This window comes from Cebus imitator, unplaced genomic scaffold (assembly GCF_001604975.1).
Source record: "Cebus imitator isolate Cc_AM_T3 unplaced genomic scaffold, Cebus_imitator-1.0 Scaffold163, whole genome shotgun sequence".
Lineage (NCBI taxonomy): Eukaryota > Metazoa > Chordata > Mammalia > Primates > Cebidae > Cebus > Cebus imitator.
Genome location: NW_016107478.1, coordinates 405,731 through 422,898, shown reverse-complemented (window position 1 = coordinate 422,898; position 17,168 = coordinate 405,731). Strand labels below are relative to the sequence as shown.

The following is a 17,168-nucleotide window of genomic DNA, read 5'->3' as shown; positions in this document are numbered from 1 at the left end:
CAGGCACGCGCCACCATGCCCAGCTAATTTTTTGTATTTTTAGTAGAGACGGGGTTTCACCATGTTGACCAGGATGGTCTCGATCTCTTGACCTCGTGATCCACCCACCTCGGCCTCCCACAGTGCTGGGATTACAGGCTTGAGCCACCGCGCCCGGCTAGAATGATCTCTTAAACATACAATTTCAAGACTGTTACCTGCATTCTGCTGACCACAAAGAAAGTCAATATTATTATTTTGCTTACTGTATTCACATAGTCAAATCAAGTATAAGCTACAGTATTACTCTAATATACTAAGTATATTATGAAATGGTATCCTTTTAATTAAAGAGGGAGAGGCATTTTCAAGTTGGTTGGTGGATAGTAAAAAATAGCATACTGACCTATAACTTTATGCTTGGCGTAGGCCAGACCCTAGAGATACAAGTCAAGTAAACATTGACTCCATCACAGTACAGCCTATGTTCCATTAAATTCAACAAAGATTTATTGAGTTTAGTATGTGCTAAGGACATATTAGGCTTTGGGAGCTCAGAAATGAAAATATGATCCTAGCCCTCAAGAAGTTCAGTGTATAGTGGAAGAGACAGGCTCATAAGCAGATAATTTCAATATAATGTGTTACAATATAAGATACAGGTATATCCTGAATGCTCTACTAACACAGACAGGCACCTCACCACCAGCTGGTGTTATCTCAGAGGGCTTCTTAGAAGAGATGAAACTTAAGATATGGCCATAAAAACTAGTGAGCCGGGTGAAGCAAGGTGGCAAAGTCAACCCATTCCAGTAATGGGCATGAACAAAGCTGTGGAGCCATGAAACAGCTTAGTGTATGTTGGGATCTGTGAGAGGGAAGTACATTGCAGGTCCTCTGGAATACCAGACCAGAAGTGGAAGGTTGCTTTCAAAGCTGCCTTTTATATTCTCTAACATCACAGAAAGTCAGACTTAGCCTTTGGATGCCTGAGTTAAGTATTATAGAACATAGAGGTTAGGTCGGAAAGTGGGGACAGGTATCCTAAATAGAGGGAATAGCACTTGCGAAGACTTAGAAATGTGGGCCCTCATAAGTTGGAAATGGTTTTGATTGATCAAAATGGTTTATAATGCTTATTTTATGTTATGTGTTACTTTATATGCATTTATTTAATCAGATTTAAATGAACTTTTTGTATTTTTTCTTACATGGGGGATTATATCAGCATAGTGAATACAGTATCTGTGTTAGATAAAAATTTAAATTTTTAGCACTGTTATAAACCAGGTTTTTTTTTTTTAATCTGTGCTTTGGACTACAAATAAATTTCAGTGTTAATTAGGTCTTAGAAATAATCCTGCTCTAAGTATATGTTTGATGTTAATGAAGAATAAGTAATATTTAGCAATTCCTTGAGGTCTAGAAGACCTATTCATTTTTGTCTACTAGTTGGTTATTACATGGATGCAGACACTTGAGAACCAGGGTCTTGCTGGAATCGCATTTCAAAGTGTAAAATTACAGTATCCTTTTCCACTTGGAGAAATTCCATGTTGAACTTTATCCACTGTGCTTTTTCTGGATCATTTCTAACCAGAAAAGCTCTATACTGGGGGCTACATTATTTCAAAACACCTGTAAGTAAAGTGGTAGGATAGTCAACTGTTTAATTATATGTTTACTGAAAGAAGTTTAATAGAAGAATGTTACCTTCTCTAAAAGGAGTTACAATATGAGCCTTCTTTTACCATCCAGATTGGTCAGGATCCTTCATGGTAATCACTTCTTAGACTCACAGCCCTTTTTTTCAGAGTACTACCTCAATTTGTGAATGTATATTAGTACATTTGTTTGATTATGCCTCTTAACCCTAATAGACTGTAAGCACCTTCAGATCAGGGGCCATGCACATTTCTGTTCTCTCTTATATCCCATGCATAGTGCCTGGCATATAGTAGGTAATTCATAAATATTTGTTGAATGATACTATATAAATAGATAAATAGATACTATATAAATAGATAAACAAATACACACCTGTCTGCCAGGTACTTTATGAATGAAAAAGCAACATTGAGATAGCAGTATTTGATAATTGTATCAGCATCTTCAGAAGTACTTCATAAACATAGGTTTTGCTAGCATAGCTTTCATAGCATGCTGGATGGGTAAATCTGTGAATGCATCTTCCACATAACTATAGTGTAAATGTGTCTGGCAGAGATGTTCATTTTCCTCCATTGTTTCTATTCCTCTCTTACCCAGTACCTTCCCCCGGTGGATAGCAGGTCCAGTTCAGGGTTTGTGGGGCTGAGGAATGGTGGTGCAACTTGTTATATGAATGCAGTCTTCCAGCAGCTGTATATGCAACCTGGGCTCCCTGAGGTGATTTCCTTTTTCTATCCTGTTTGGTGTGATAGATAATATGTGCGTTACTTGAAAATTGTTTCATAGTTGTTTTATTGCTTTTGGGGTTTGTTAAAACTAGACGTAACTTGTGATTGATTCTTCAGTAGCTTCTGAAAAGTGTAGAGACACGTTGTATATAATTACACATTCTTATAAGTCTGCTGTTGTAATAAGCTACCTGTATTACAGATGGACAGGATCTAATGTGATTTTTGAACTCTAAAGTTGTTTTTAAATTCTATTCCATAAAGTTACTGACAGTTTTAGTATATTAGAAATACATAGGGTCTGTCATGAGCACTTTACAATAATATGGTAGGAGCTTATGATATGGCAGTCAGTGCTTTTGAGAGTATTCCATGTGTGTTGGGCTACACTTATTTCCTGTAGAGATCCTGGTATTACTAGACCATTTTTTTTTTTATAATCAGAGCTTAAGGACATGATTTGTTCATTTACACCAGCTAGGAATTATTGAAGCTAAATATCTACAGCATTATAGCCATGTCAAACATACATAACATTCTAAAAAAGTAATGTGGATACTAACATGTACATTTGTCAGTTTCCTATAAAGCAGTTTAAATATTTCTAGCTTGATGCGTTTCTTTTCTTTGCAGTCATTACTTTCGGTAGATGATGACACAGACAATCCAGATGATAGCGTGTTTTATCAAGTGCAGTCTCTCTTTGGGCATTTAATGGAAAGCAAGCTGCAGTATTATGTACCTGAGAACTTTTGGAAGGTATTTCACCCAGCAACTCTTTAGATTTAAAGATGTTAAATATTTGGAGTTGGGCTACATTCTTTCTTTAATGATAATGGCTTCTTGATTTTATTAATTTTAGTAATCCCCTTGCCAAGAAACCGTAAAAAGATTTGGTGTGCCGTTGTTGAAATTGGTACTTAGTTTCAAATGATTAAAATGTTGAGAATGGTTGTCATTCATAATTCCTAGGGATTTGCACATCTTAACTATTTGGAATATTTGTCATGATTCCTATTTAAGCTCTTTGAAATATTTGTTCAAATCATTCCCCTGAGCCTGTGCCAAGCTTACTAATGTCTTTAAATAAAGAATACTATTTTTAAACATTGCTTTACTGTGTTTCACATATTGGAAGATCACCTTGTGTTTTTCCCCAAGTCAATTAGTTTCTAAGAGAGAAACTCTCTGTTCCATGGCCTAGATCTTACCCAGTACCCACTTCAGATTGCAGAGACTTGTCATGACTGTAAGGGGACTAGGAAAAAGGGGGGGTGGCCGAACACAAGCTAGGCTCACTTCACTAGAAATGTCCACACCCTAATAGTGAACCTGGTTTTTAGAAGCATTTAAGTGCTCTTTCCTATTCCCTTTCTACCACATTCAGAAATTGCTACTTTTCCTTTAAAAACATTTAATTTTTGTTATATAGATTTTCAAGATGTGGAATAAAGAACTTTATGTGAGAGAACAGCAGGATGCATATGAATTCTTTACTAGTCTCATTGATCAGATGGATGAATATCTCAAGGTAATAAAAGCTTTACTTTCCCTCAAACTCTAATTATAATATGAGAATAGTGGCTTAGAATTTGGGGTTACTACGAAACTGACAAATCAGAAATTATCTTTAACATAAGAACTATAATATATTCTGCATTTGAACATCAAAATATAACACAGATCAACAGAATTGTATATTTTCTCCCCTTTTTTTGGAGACAGAGTCTTGCTCTGTTACCCAGAGTGGAGTGCAGTGGCACAATCTCAGCTCACTACAACTTCTACCTCCTGGGTACAAGAGATTTTTGCACCTCAGCCCCTTGAGTAGCTGGGATCACAGATGTGCACCACCATGCCCAGCTAATTTTTGTATTTTTTAGTAGAGATCGGATTTTGCCATGCTGGCCAGGCTGGTTTTAAACTCCTGGCCTCCAGTGATTCACCAGCCTCGGCCTCCCAAAGTGCTGGGATTACAGGCATGAGCTACTCTGCCTGGCCTAGAATTGTATATTTTCTTAATTCATCTAACACTCAATAAAGTATGTAACTCTTAATCTCTACTACATAATAATAACCATTCCTACCTGTGTATTCTTACTGTATGTCCACTGAAATAATGTGGCCTCAGAAGAGTGCTGCCGTCACCAGTGAGCTGATGGCCTTGTGCAGAGCAGAGAGTGCTCTGGCAAAGGGGCAAAGGAGCCAGATTAAAAAGTTACTTGTGGTACTGTTGAAACCCAAAGCTCTCTACCTCTACCCATAAGCCATGTGGCAGACTTCCCAAACGGTATTGCATTCTCAGATCCCGCAGTCACTGCGAGCATTGGCCTCTCATCAGTAGGCACAGTTCTTCCTTTCTTTTTTTAAAGTAACTTGCAAACTGATGGCATTCTATCCACAAGAAAAAAGAAAAGATGAGAGTGCTGAGAGTTGCCCCTAACTTGGTCCTTGTGGCACAGGGAGAAGGATTCAGAATCACCCTGGAGAGCACTCTCTTGTTATCAGCTCTGCCTGACCCATCCCCCCTCCTCCTCCTCCCCCCCTCCCCTCCTTCGTCATCTGCATCACTCTGACAGTGGGACCAAGCTGACACTACCATAATGACTCATTTTATTTTGGTGCTTAAATTGCAGTGTGTTAATAAAATTTTATATACTCAGAAGTTCTGGAGGCATCACTTTAAATTATAACTTTTCATTCCAACAGAAAATGGGAAGAGACCAAATTTTTAAGAATACGTTTCAGGGCATCTACTCTGATCAGAAGATCTGTAAAGACTGTCCTCACAGGTGAGTGAAGGTATCGCTGACACAGGAAAAATGATCATCCTTTTGAAGTGATTTGTCTAGTGTGTTGTAAATTTTGCATTTGTTAAGAGACTTAGAACTCACTCTCTTTCTCAGTAGATCTACAGGTATTTAAAGACTTAAATTTCTCTGGTTTCTACTTCCAAAATTTCTGTGTGACCTTAAGAAAATATTCATTGAAATTCATAATTTTAAGGAATTCTGAATTGTCAGAAAGTGGCATTTTAACTTAGTAATGGACTTTTAAAATATTGAGGGACTCACAGATTAAAAATGTAGTTCTGTGTTCCAGCTTAGGTATTATGATAATTGGAGAGTTTTAAATCCCATTGTTGATTACGGGTTTTCTGTTATTTCCTAATCAGGTATGAGCGTGAAGAAGCTTTCATGGCTCTCAATCTAGGAGTGACTTCTTGTCAGAGTTTGGAAATTTCTTTGGACCAATTTGTCAGAGGAGAAGTTCTAGAGGGAAGTAATGCGTACTACTGTGAAAAGTGTAAAGAAAAGGTATTATGTTTGCCCTTTTTAAAAAACAAAATTAATTTGTTATTCACGTAGTGTGTCTTTGTTTTATGTAAAATCAGTATTAAGGCCGGGCGCGGTGGCTCAAGCCTGTAATCCCAGCACTTTGGGAGGCCGAGGCGGGTGGATCACGAGGTCAAGAGATCGAGACCATCCTGGTCAACATGGTGAAACCCCGTCTCTACTAAAACTACAAAAAATTAACTGGGCATGGTGGCGCGTGCCTGTAATCCCAGCTACTCAGGAGGCTGAGGCGGGAGAATTGCCTGAACCCAGGAGGCGGAGGTTGCGGTGAGCCGAGATCGCGCCATTGCACTCCAGCCTGGGTATCAAGAGCGAAACTCCGTTCTAAAAAAAAAAAAAAAAAAAAAAAAAATCAGTATTAAGCGCCTATTGTTACTTCCATTACATTGTGTCATTACTTGTTTTCATATGGGTCCAAAAGGCCTTTGCATTAATTACTATGCTGTTTTATTTTCTCCATGGAGATCATTCATTTTTGCTTTTTTGCTTTTTTTTTTTTTTTTTTCAGAGAATAACAGTGAAAAGAACCTGCATTAAATCTTTACCTAGTGTCTTGGTAATTCACCTAATGAGATTTGGATTTGACTGGGAAAGTGGACGCTCCATTAAATATGATGAACAAATAAGGGTAACTTTTTTTCTTCCTGAAATGTTTCACAACCATTCATTTTCTCACTCACTCCTTTTTTTCCTTTTTCTGTTTTCATATTCCGTCTACCATGTGTAAGGCTGTTGTCTCAGCATTATGAAGAGCCCCTTGTCTTGGGCTGCTGCTGCTACTGGAATAGGCAGATCTGGAAACAGTAGCCCTCATTTCTAGAAGGCATCCTAGTGATTACTGTGAAGGAAAATGCCTTCCTTAGTGCTCAAACCAGAGGCTGCTTTAGACTTTCCCAGACTTAGCATTCTGAGATTTTATACTTGAATTGGAGAAGTAATTGTTCCTAGCTTAAATTAGGAAAACACATCCTCTTGTTTGGATCTGACTTAATTGGGTGCTGCTGTATATGTTACTAATCAACATTAATATGGTCTTTTTTGCCTTTACACAGTTTCCCTGGATGCTAAACATGGAGCCTTACACAGTTTCAGGAATGGCTCGCCAGGATTCCTCTTCTGAAGTTGGGGAGAATGGGCGAAGTATGGATCAGGGAGGTGGAGGATCCCCACGAAAAAAGGTTGCCCTCACAGAAAACTACGAACTTGTCGGCGTCATTGTACACAGTGGGCAGGCACACGCAGGCCACTACTACTCCTTCATTAAGGACAGGCGGTAAGGGTTTCCTGAGGCAGCACTGACACTTTCTGCCCTCCCCTGCTCTCTGTGATCATCCATACTCACTGCTGTGATGCAGAGACACTTTGGCATTGTTCTTGACTGTTTCATTTTGAAGTTTTAAAGCTTAGTGCAACTGGGTTTACCCCTTGAATTTGAAAAGTTGTTTTAGAAATTGAATTAACTGTTGCTACCTATTTGTTAGATATTTTCAAATGGTAATCACCCGTTTTATTTGTAGGCAGTACATAGAGATAAATGCTAAGGATGAGGATGTTGATTTTTTTGACCTTCTAATGTTTGTCTGATCTTGGGCTCTAGAGGGTGTGGAAAAGGAAAGTGGTATAAATTTAATGACACAGTTATAGAAGAATTTGACCTAAATGATGAGACTCTGGAGTATGAATGCTTTGGAGGAGAATATAGACCAAAAGTTTATGATCAAAGTAAGTATTTACAAATGGATATTTCCCATTAGTTTTATTTTTTAATTTATAGTTTTCTATGAAAATTAATAGTATTCTTTATAAAACAGAACAGATTTTTAATTTTTATAATACTGCTATTCAAGCTATAGAACCGTAAGCAAGCTCTTTAATAGCTAGAGTGAAATGTTCAAGCTGCTTATAAAAATTTGTAAAAATAGCTTCTTAAAACAACCTTGAGGGATAGGTAGGGGAGCTGGGAGTAGGTTAAAAGGATGAAATGAACATCAGAGAGAAACTAATGAATATAGAAATCGAACCTTAAAAATAGTTTTGGAAGTAGTTATCCACTAAAATTTTCAGATTTCCTTTTCACTTATATAGAGTTATGATTAATTAGAGAAGACATTTCTAGCACCTGTGTTTTTAAAACCATATTTATTATGCAGTATGGCAAAGCAGTCTTTCCCTCCACACACCCCGCTCCCAGGAAAAAAAAAAGAATCTAAGGAGAAGTACATAGCAAAACCCAATCAGAACTTGCTGTTTGATAAAAAGCTATTTGGCTGAGACCTTAGCATTTCCAAAACCTGATTTTGAAATCTTCTAGGGGTGTTTCTAAATTTTTACCTCTTTGGAGTCACTGTGTTAGATTTTGATAGCATGCCATTATAGCCATGCATCTTATGGTGGTAACCTTTAAAGGTTGGATATAATATTGTCAGACTTTACCTAAATTTGGCCAATCTTTGCAGAAATGGTTAAGTGAGGCCAGCTATCCCATCCTGTGCCACAGAACATATTTTAAAATGTCACTTGCTATTTGCTCATATTTAGTACTCCCTAGGATACTTACCTTTATTCTCTTACTCCATTACCATACTGCTCCCTTATTCTTGCCCCTGCCTATATCACTTCCAAGTGAGAGATCAATTTTAGGCCCAGAACTGAAGTACCCTGACTTCCATGTTAAGCAGTACTCTAAAGAGACCCACATTTTACTTTGCATTTTACAAGTTTAATGAGTAGTTACTTGCTGGAATAATGGGCCCTTTATTTTAGATTGTCAAGACAAGAAAAACTTATTTACAGACGTCTTTCTTAATGTCTTGTTATAAAGCAAACCCATACACTGATGTACGCCGAAGATACTGGAATGCCTATATGCTTTTCTACCAAAGGGTATCTGATCAGAACTCCCCAGTATTACCAAAGAAAAGTCGAGTCAGCGTTGTACGGCAGGAAGCTGAGGATCTCTCTCTGTAAGTGTCTCTTCCGTGTAATTTGCTTTCTGATTTCTGTGGTGATGATGTGGTCTATGAGAATATACTATTTGGGATTTTAAAGATAATTAGCTAAGCTGGAGATAAATTCTAAAAAGAATTCCAAAAAGAAAATAAATTCCTTTTCTTATTGCTCCCTAGTTATTTTATTGGCAAGAAGTTGTTATGTATTTAGAAACATGCACATAAGTTATTTCATTCTAGGATAAAGTGTTTTGTTTTTTGTTTTTTTGAGACAGAGTGGTCTCACTCTGTCAACCAGGCTGGAGTGCAGTGGCATGAGCATAGCTCACTGCAGCCTCGACCTCCAAGGCTGAAGTGATCCTTCCATCTCAGCCTTCCGAATAGCTGGAACCACAGGCGAGGGGCATCAGGCCCAGATATTCGGTTTGTTTGTTTTTTGTACGAGGTCTCCCAATGTTGCTCACACTGGTCTGGAATTCCTGGGCCCAAGCAATCCTGCCACCTAGGCCTCACAGAGTGCTGGGGTTATAGCTATAAGTCACCACACCTGGACTTTTTTTTTTTTTTTTTTTTTAATGTTAGCCGCATTTGTTGTATACACTTTCTGTCCAAAGCATGGTACTATGCCAACACCATCAGAATGTTGTTTTTTTAAAGGTCCTATCGTCGGTGAATTTGCCTTTTAATATATTGGATCAGGAAAGTGTTTACTTTTTCATGTGAGAAATATGACTATATGTGTTTTATTAAATTTGAAAGCTTGGTTCAACACTTTGTTCTTACAAGATTTTGAGTGTGTGGCTCTAAGATAAATTTATTTCACTGCTTTTTAATGGTTGGGAAAGATATCTCAGAATAATATGTAGGAAGAATTCATTTTTGTGCTTATTAAATGTTAAATCTCATATGCCAATTAAATAAAAAATTTGTGTTAAAATTTGTCCTGCAGGGCCGGGCGTAGTGGCTCACGCCTGTAATCCCAGCACTTTGGGAGGCTGAGGTGGGCGGATCACAAGGTCAGGAGATCAACACCATCCTGGCTAACATGGTGAAACCCCATTTCTACTAAAAATACAAAAAGTTAGCTGGGCGTGGTGGTGCCTGCCTGTAGTCCCAGCTAGCTACTTGGGAGGCTGAGGCAGGAGAATCACTTGAATCTGGGAGGCAGAGATTGCAGTGAGCCAATATCACACCACTGCACTCCAGGCTGGCAACAGGGCGAGACTCTGTCTCAAAAAAAAAATTTTTTTTAATTTCCTGTAATATTTTATCTTCCGTAATGTCAGTTCTCCCAACTAATTGGAAGGTATTACATTTTTTAATTTCATAATTGGCATAATTGTATATATTCATGTGATACTGTGATATTAAATATTGTGCAGTTTTATGTTTCAACATATGTATAATAACCAAATAGTTTAAGTCTAATACCCTGCTTATGTGAATTTGGCAAGTCTTAGTAACTATTAAAACAATAATCACTTTATACTAGACAAAGTTTTCTGATTTCTGTCTCAGGTCAGCTCCATCTTCACCAGAAATTTCACCTCAGTCATCTCCTCGGCCCCATAGGCCTAACAATGACCGGCTGTCTATTCTTACCAAGCTGGTTAAAAAAGGCGAGAAGAAAGGACTGTTTGTGGAGAAAATGCCTGCACGAATATACCAGGTAAGAGCCATGTAAAATATTCTAAAGGGGAATATCCACGTGGACATCAAAATGTGTCCAGTAGGCCAAAAGCACCCCTGCCGGATTAGTCGTGCCACTGGTGCTACGTCGTCTTACATACTTGTCTCATGAGCCTTTAATGCCACACCAGAGTGGGGGCTGCAGCGCTAGAGCCATGGAGTGCTAAGAACACAAGTATGAATACACACTCAGGACTGGCAGGCACAGTCACTGACCCGCTGTGTGAGTGTGAGATGTCGCAGATAAACAGAGTTGTGGGGAGTGGGCAGTAAAGAAACCACGTTGCTGAAATCAACTTATTTTATCCGGAGAGAAAAACAAGGTTCATAACCTTTGAGTAGGACTAATAAGACAATGATTGGTCATTTATTTATTGAACATCTACTGTGTGCCGCATGCTCTAAGCAGATCTCTAATTTGTAAAAAGTTATTGTGTAGTATCTGGTTTTATTCTCGTTTTTTGGGTGGAAAAACAGGTTCTGAAAAGGAGAAGGGATGTGCCAGTGTCACAGGTCAAGGGTCTAAATTCAGAACCTTCTTTATACACTAATCAAAAGCTCAGTACCTAGAACAAGAGAATTTGAGAAAAATATGGAGTCTTTCTTTAAGAAAGAAAATTAAGCCATCTAGCACAAAGGAAGCATGCAGTTGGTTGTGTTTGGGAACGCTCTGCCGGGCACGGTGGCTCACGCCTGTAATCCCAGCACTTTGGGAGGCCGAGGTGGGTGGATCACGAGGTCAAGAGATCGAGACCATCCTGGTCAACATGGTGAAACCCCGTCTCTACTAAAAATACAAAAAATCAGCTGGGCATGGTGGCGCGTGCCTGTAATCCCAGCTACTCAGGAGGCTGAGGCAGGAGAATTGCCTGAACCCAGGAGGCAGAGGCTGCGGTGAGCCGAGATCGCGCCATTGCACTCCAGCCTGGGTAACAAGAGCGAAACTCCATCTTAAAAAAAAAGGGGGAACGCTCTGTTTGTCCCCTTCTACCCAAAACTCCAAATTAGAATTCACTTGTCCTTCACATGGCAGTTTATCTGAATTTCCCAAAAGGGTATGGTTTAATGAATAATAGTTCTCATAACATCTTATATTTCAAAGGAAGGTTTTTTCTCTCCTCTTTTAAAAGTTCAAAACTTGAGAAAGGGGAATTACAAATTATAATTCACTTTTTATAAGCGCTTTTTAACCTATCATTTTTACATATCATTAGAAATGTCCTTAATATATTGAATATTTCATTAAAATAATTATTAATCTTCTTTTGTAGATGGTGAGAGATGAGAACCTCAAGTTTATGAAGAATAGAGATGTGTACAGTAGTGATTATTTCAGTTTTGTTTTGTCTTTAGCTTCGTTGAATGCTGTAAGTAGCTAGTTGGATTGTTAGAAATAAGAAAGGATTATAATTAAATATCTTTTAGCTAAAGCATTCAGTGATTCATCCTCACTCTTAGTAGTTAGCATTAGGATTAGATGCAAAAAGATTTTCCCTTAAATGTAGGCCTTAATGGGTAATATTAAAATTGCAAGCAGCATTTTGAATGTTGTAATATAGATGGCGGGGAGATGTGAGTTTTTCACTACTGGCTTTCTAAAGTGCCCTTGTTTAGATTTTATAAAAGTATCTTAGAATAGCTATAACTATGAGCTCATGTCAATGGATACTGGGCTCTATGGAGATCCCTAATTTGTGATCAAATAGTATAAGACTCAAGATTAACTTTCAACTACTTATTTCCTTGAGTACCATGATTATAATTCCAATAAGGGAAAAAAATGTTCTTAATCTCTTGACCACTTAACATCCTGTGGTCTAACAACTGTTTTGAGAGAATTTCATAAAAGAAATGAAGATGTCTTTTCTTAACCTTTTTTAAAATTTAAGTGGAACATTTTTGATACTGAACTGGCTAGATTCTTCTTATTAGTATTAAGTTTTATCATGTGTATATCATATTCATATATCATGTGTGTGTATCATATTCAGTTCATAACAATGTGTAACCTATAAAACTTCTGTGAAAAGTACCCTTTCTTGTTTCCCTCTCTTAGACTAAATTAAAGCATCCATATTATCCTTGCATGGCGAAGGTGAGCTTACAGCTTGCTATTCAATTCCTTTTTCAAACTTATTTACGGACAAAGAAGAAACTCAGGTGAGAAGTGATATGTTTTGATAATTTGTTGTGACAAAGGGCACTGATTAATTCAATTGAAGTTGAATTTATAATTTTAGAATATTGTGAAAGCAGCTACCTAATTTTATTCAGATGACCAAGACATAGTCTTTAGCTTTAGGAAACTTCTAGTCTAATGGAAAGAATAGATTAACAAAAGAAAAATACCTAACAAGAGAATTTATACCAAGACATAAATTCTGTATGTCTTGGGATTGGGCAAAATCATATCCAGATAAGGAGATGAGAGTATGTTCTCAGAGGGTTTCGAAAGGCAAAATGGAAACACAGAAGTTTCATTTTAGGCAGAAGGGAAAAGCCTGAGTAACAGACGAGACTTGCCTAGGGAATGATGAGTGACTAATTGTGTTTTACTAGGATGTGTGAGAGACTCCTGGAGCTCAGGGTGAATGTTGGGTTTGGAACTCACTGAGTGCCCGTAGTACCAGAGCAAGGAGTTTGGGCTTTGTTCAGTGGGAGATCACGGATGGTTTTTGAACAGGGAAGTATATTCAGAGTAATGCCTTAGAACAACAGTCTCCAATATTTTTAGCAACAGGGACTGGTTTCGTGGAAGACAGTTTTTCCACAAAAGGGAGGGTTGCGGGGACAGATAGATTCTCATAGGGAACGCACAGCCAAGATCCCTCACATGTGCAGTTCACAATAGGGTTTGTGCTCCTGTGAGAATCTAGTGCTGCCTGTGATCTGACAGGAAGTGGAGCTCAGGCTATGATGCTCACTCGCACACTGCTTACCTCCTGCTGTGCGACCCTGTTCCTAACAGGTCCCAGACCACTACTGGTCCATGGCCCAGGGGTTGGGGACCTCTGCCTTAGAAACTTTACAGGGGTTGGGGACCTCTGCCTTAGAAACTTTACAGATATTGACTGTATCTTATTCAACATTGTTTTTTCGAGTTTTTTGGTTTTTGAGATGGGGTCTCTCTGTCGCCCAGGCTGGAGTGCAGTGGCTCAGTCTCGGCTCACTGCAGCCTCTGTGTCCCGGGATCAAGTGATTTTTCTACCTCAGCCTCCCAAGTAGCTGGGATTACAGGTGTGCACCACCACACCCGGCTAATTTTTGTGTTTTTAGTAGAGATGGGGTTTCGCGGTGTTGACCAAGCTACTTTCAAACTCCCAACCTCGGGTGATCTGCCTGCCTCAGCCTCTGAAAGTACAGGGATTACTTGTACCACTGCACCTGGCCTCATTGTTGGTTTTTATCACATTATTGCCTTATCACATCATTGGTTTTACACATTTTAGGTTCTGGATAAGTAGTTGTTCTATGAATAAATAAGTGAAGAATTAAGAGTATTGAGCAGTGATTTGTAGACTATACCGAGAGTAAGGGGGGACCCAGGGTGAGGAGACCAGTTAGAGTTAAAAGACCACTGAAGTTCCCAGTCTTTTCCCTCACACTAGCGAAGTGAGCTTCTCAAAATATGGAGAGGGTTTTGGACAGATTTTGTAATCAAGAAACTCTTGAGAAAAGAAAAAAATACACAACTTCATTTTTATGTGTAATAATCACAGATATATTAAGTGATCTCAGTCTTTATTATTTGATTGAAAAAGAAAAATAATGTATTATTTTCTTTTAGTGTCTGGCATAGGATTAACTAAGGACACTTGGTCACTTTTGTTTGTGAAATTTGCTCATGCTGTTTACACATTGCACACTATTTCCATTTTGCTTATATGGTCATTGCACACAGTGATCATTTTGGGACATTGGAGGACGTAAGGGAAGTGTTACGAGGGCATGGGTAGAATAGTCATTATACGTTTTTTTCTGCCTGAATATATTTTTTTATTCCATGAGGTAGAATATTAATGATTTTAGCAATAAAGTATAAAAATGTCAATGTAAGCTATCAAGTGGACATTTTGTGAGCAAAAAATTGAACAAAACAAAATGCTATAGTTCAGACCTTTTTTCCAATTAGAGTTGTTTGATGAAGATGCAGAAGGAAGGAGGTAAAGCCTAAGCTTCTTGACACATTTTTGTTTGTGGGGAAGGATGAGCCACACCACAAGAAGCCAAAGAATGCAAAGCATTGGCTTGCCGCGTACACTGAGTCGTGGTAGTGGGCCGTCATTGAGTATCTCTTATCCCTCCACCCTACCCACGATAGACAGACAGACAGACATAGAAATGATAAGAACCAGTGAGAGCGGCACTGCATGAGGTCATTGGCTGGGGTCATGCTCCTAACATTGCTGTCTGCTTTTTTTTTAAGGGTTGATACTGAAGAATGGATTGCCACCATTGAAGCATTGCTTTCAAAAAGTTTTGATGCTTGTCAGTGGTTAGTTGAATATTTTATTAGTTCTGAAGGACGAGAATTGATAAAGTAAGTGTTTGAGCCTTTTAATTAAAAGCAGTGTGTCTCTCTTGCAATGATTTAGATTGAAGTTTCTTATAACCCTTTTTATTTCAACTTGAAATTATTTTTCTGATTAAAGTCAATTTTAAACTCTCTTCACTGAAACAGTGAGGAAATTATTCAGGTCACTCCAAAATCATCTCAGGCAAGTATTCAGTGACCACAAGAAGAGCCTGTGAGGCACATCGCCTGCCAGGTGCTCAGAGGCACATGGGTCCTAAACCCCTGCTGTGGCTCAAGGGGGTCAGAGATGCAAGTCTCTTCCCTCAGGGACTCAGAGTCTGGTGGAAAGAAATAAACAATCCCACGTTACCACACAGTTCACAGTATTGTCTAACTGTGTTTGGATTCTGACTAAAAAATTATTTTTCAAAAATCTACTGGTAGTATATCACCTATGATAGTACATCTACCTGTGTACCTGAAATTTTAAAAATTAATAAAACATTTGCTTTTCTGGCAGAAATTCAAAATGCTATGAATGTTTATACTTTAATTCCGATCATCCTCATCAGGTCAGCTTCTCCTGTTCTTGGAAGTTCTACATGTGTGTGGGGTTCCAGCAAGCACTGCTGTGGTCGCTGGTGTCCTCCGCTCTATTCCCAGTGGGCTCCTCCCTCACTCTGCCTCAGCTGTACCTGCTCCTCACTGCTCAGCTTCACTGAGAAAGTACAGATTAGCAAATGAGCGTTCCCTGCTCCAACCACAGATGCCACGCACCTGCCAGAGTCTGTTCCAGCTTGCCCTTTCCTCTCTCTATTGTAAAGGAAGTATCCTCTCTTCTCTCAAAATGAATTTCTCTACATGTGCAGTGCAGACCTTCTTAAGAAAGTTGACCCTTTACTTATCTCACTCTTCTTATTCCTGCGTCTTTACTTTCTAGAATTTTCTGTTAGATCACTTCTGTCAGCATACAAATATGCTGTTTTCTCTCAAAACAAACACACAACAGGGAATTCAGAAACACAGGTCTCTTCCACATAGTGATCACAGTCTGGTGATAAGAGATCTTCTCAGAACTGTTGATCCCACACCCCCTTCATCTCTAGGTCTGAGCTCCAAACATTTATTTGCCTACTTGATATCTCCACTTTTTCCTCTAATCTATCTCATTCAGCAACAAAACTTCTTTTTCAAACAAATTAGATCACATTACCTCTCTGGTGAAAAATTCTTTAGCGGAATCCTATTGCACTCATAATAAAATCCAAAATTTTCCCAATAACCCGCAAGGTCTTGCTTGATCTGGTTTTTGTCCTTCCAGGCTTTCCTTGACTCACTCCTTGCTTATCAGGCATTAGCCTTACTGGCTGGTTGGTTCCTTGGACCTGCTGAGCTTATTTTCCTGCCTAAAGGTCTTTTTACCTGTTATTCTTTATATGGAACAATGTCCTCCCCTCTTTGCATAGTAAGTGGCTTCTCCTTCAGACATCAGCCTGCATAGCACTTGCTCTGAGAGGCAGCTTCCAGTCACCCAGTCTAACAGATGTTTGCCTGCTAGTCCACTCCCTGTTCTTCTGCCCATCTCCTCCATTAAAACTTCAGCTTCTTGAGGGCCAGGTTCATTTCTTTCCCTACTAGACAAAAAGAGGCTGGCAAATAGCGAGCATTCAAATAGTTACTCATGCATGCATGCGTATATCCATATAATTCATAAAAAGAGTCATTAAACATTTCTTTGAAGTGCTATGTGCTGTATGCCTGTCCCTTCAGAGTTTACATTAGAGATGACCATTTTTCTAGTTTGATTCCAAAATATCTTTCCAACAGGACTCCTGAGCATTAGGCAAGCATTAGAATGTTTTAGAAACATCATCCATTAGGCAGGAACATAGCAAATATTTTATTCAATCCCTTATATCCAAGCAGGCCTGCTTTTAAATATCTCCAGAGAAACTATAGTTTGTTTCTTTCTTTATTTTATTTTATTTTTTTGAATAGGAGCGGTGAGAGAGGGCATCCTTGTCTAATGCCAGATTTCAAAGGGAATACTTACAGTTTTTGCCCATTCAGTATGATATTGGCTGTTGGTTTGTCGTTAATAGCTTTTATTATTTTGAGATACGTTCCATCAATACCTAGTTAATTGAGGGTTTTTAGCATAAAGGGCTGTTGAATTTTGTCAAAGGCCTTCTCTGCATCAATTGAGATAATCATGTGGTTTTTGTCTTTGGTTCTGTTTATGTGGTGAATTATATTTATAGACTTGCGTATGTTGAACCAG

General features: G+C 38.6%; 1 protein-coding gene across 2 annotated transcripts in view; it reads left to right on the top strand.

Annotated features, from left to right (window-relative positions):
* The window catches only part of USP24 (ubiquitin specific peptidase 24), a 161,143-nt gene that overhangs the window by 119,577 nt on the left and 24,398 nt on the right, over positions 1-17,168 (top strand). For both annotated transcript variants that reach the window (XM_017543984.2, XM_037744054.1), the window contains exons 43-55: positions 2,248-2,367; positions 3,012-3,137; positions 3,811-3,909; positions 5,088-5,170; positions 5,554-5,695; positions 6,243-6,362; positions 6,787-7,007; positions 7,332-7,456; positions 8,556-8,697; positions 10,201-10,351; positions 11,643-11,738; positions 12,428-12,531; positions 14,798-14,911. In XM_017543984.2, the coding sequence (XP_017399473.1) occupies positions 2,248-2,367; positions 3,012-3,137; positions 3,811-3,909; positions 5,088-5,170; positions 5,554-5,695; positions 6,243-6,362; positions 6,787-7,007; positions 7,332-7,456; positions 8,556-8,697; positions 10,201-10,351; positions 11,643-11,738; positions 12,428-12,531; positions 14,798-14,911 (1,643 nt within the window). The remainder of the gene's footprint in view (positions 1-2,247; positions 2,368-3,011; positions 3,138-3,810; positions 3,910-5,087; positions 5,171-5,553; positions 5,696-6,242; positions 6,363-6,786; positions 7,008-7,331; positions 7,457-8,555; positions 8,698-10,200; positions 10,352-11,642; positions 11,739-12,427; positions 12,532-14,797; positions 14,912-17,168) is intronic.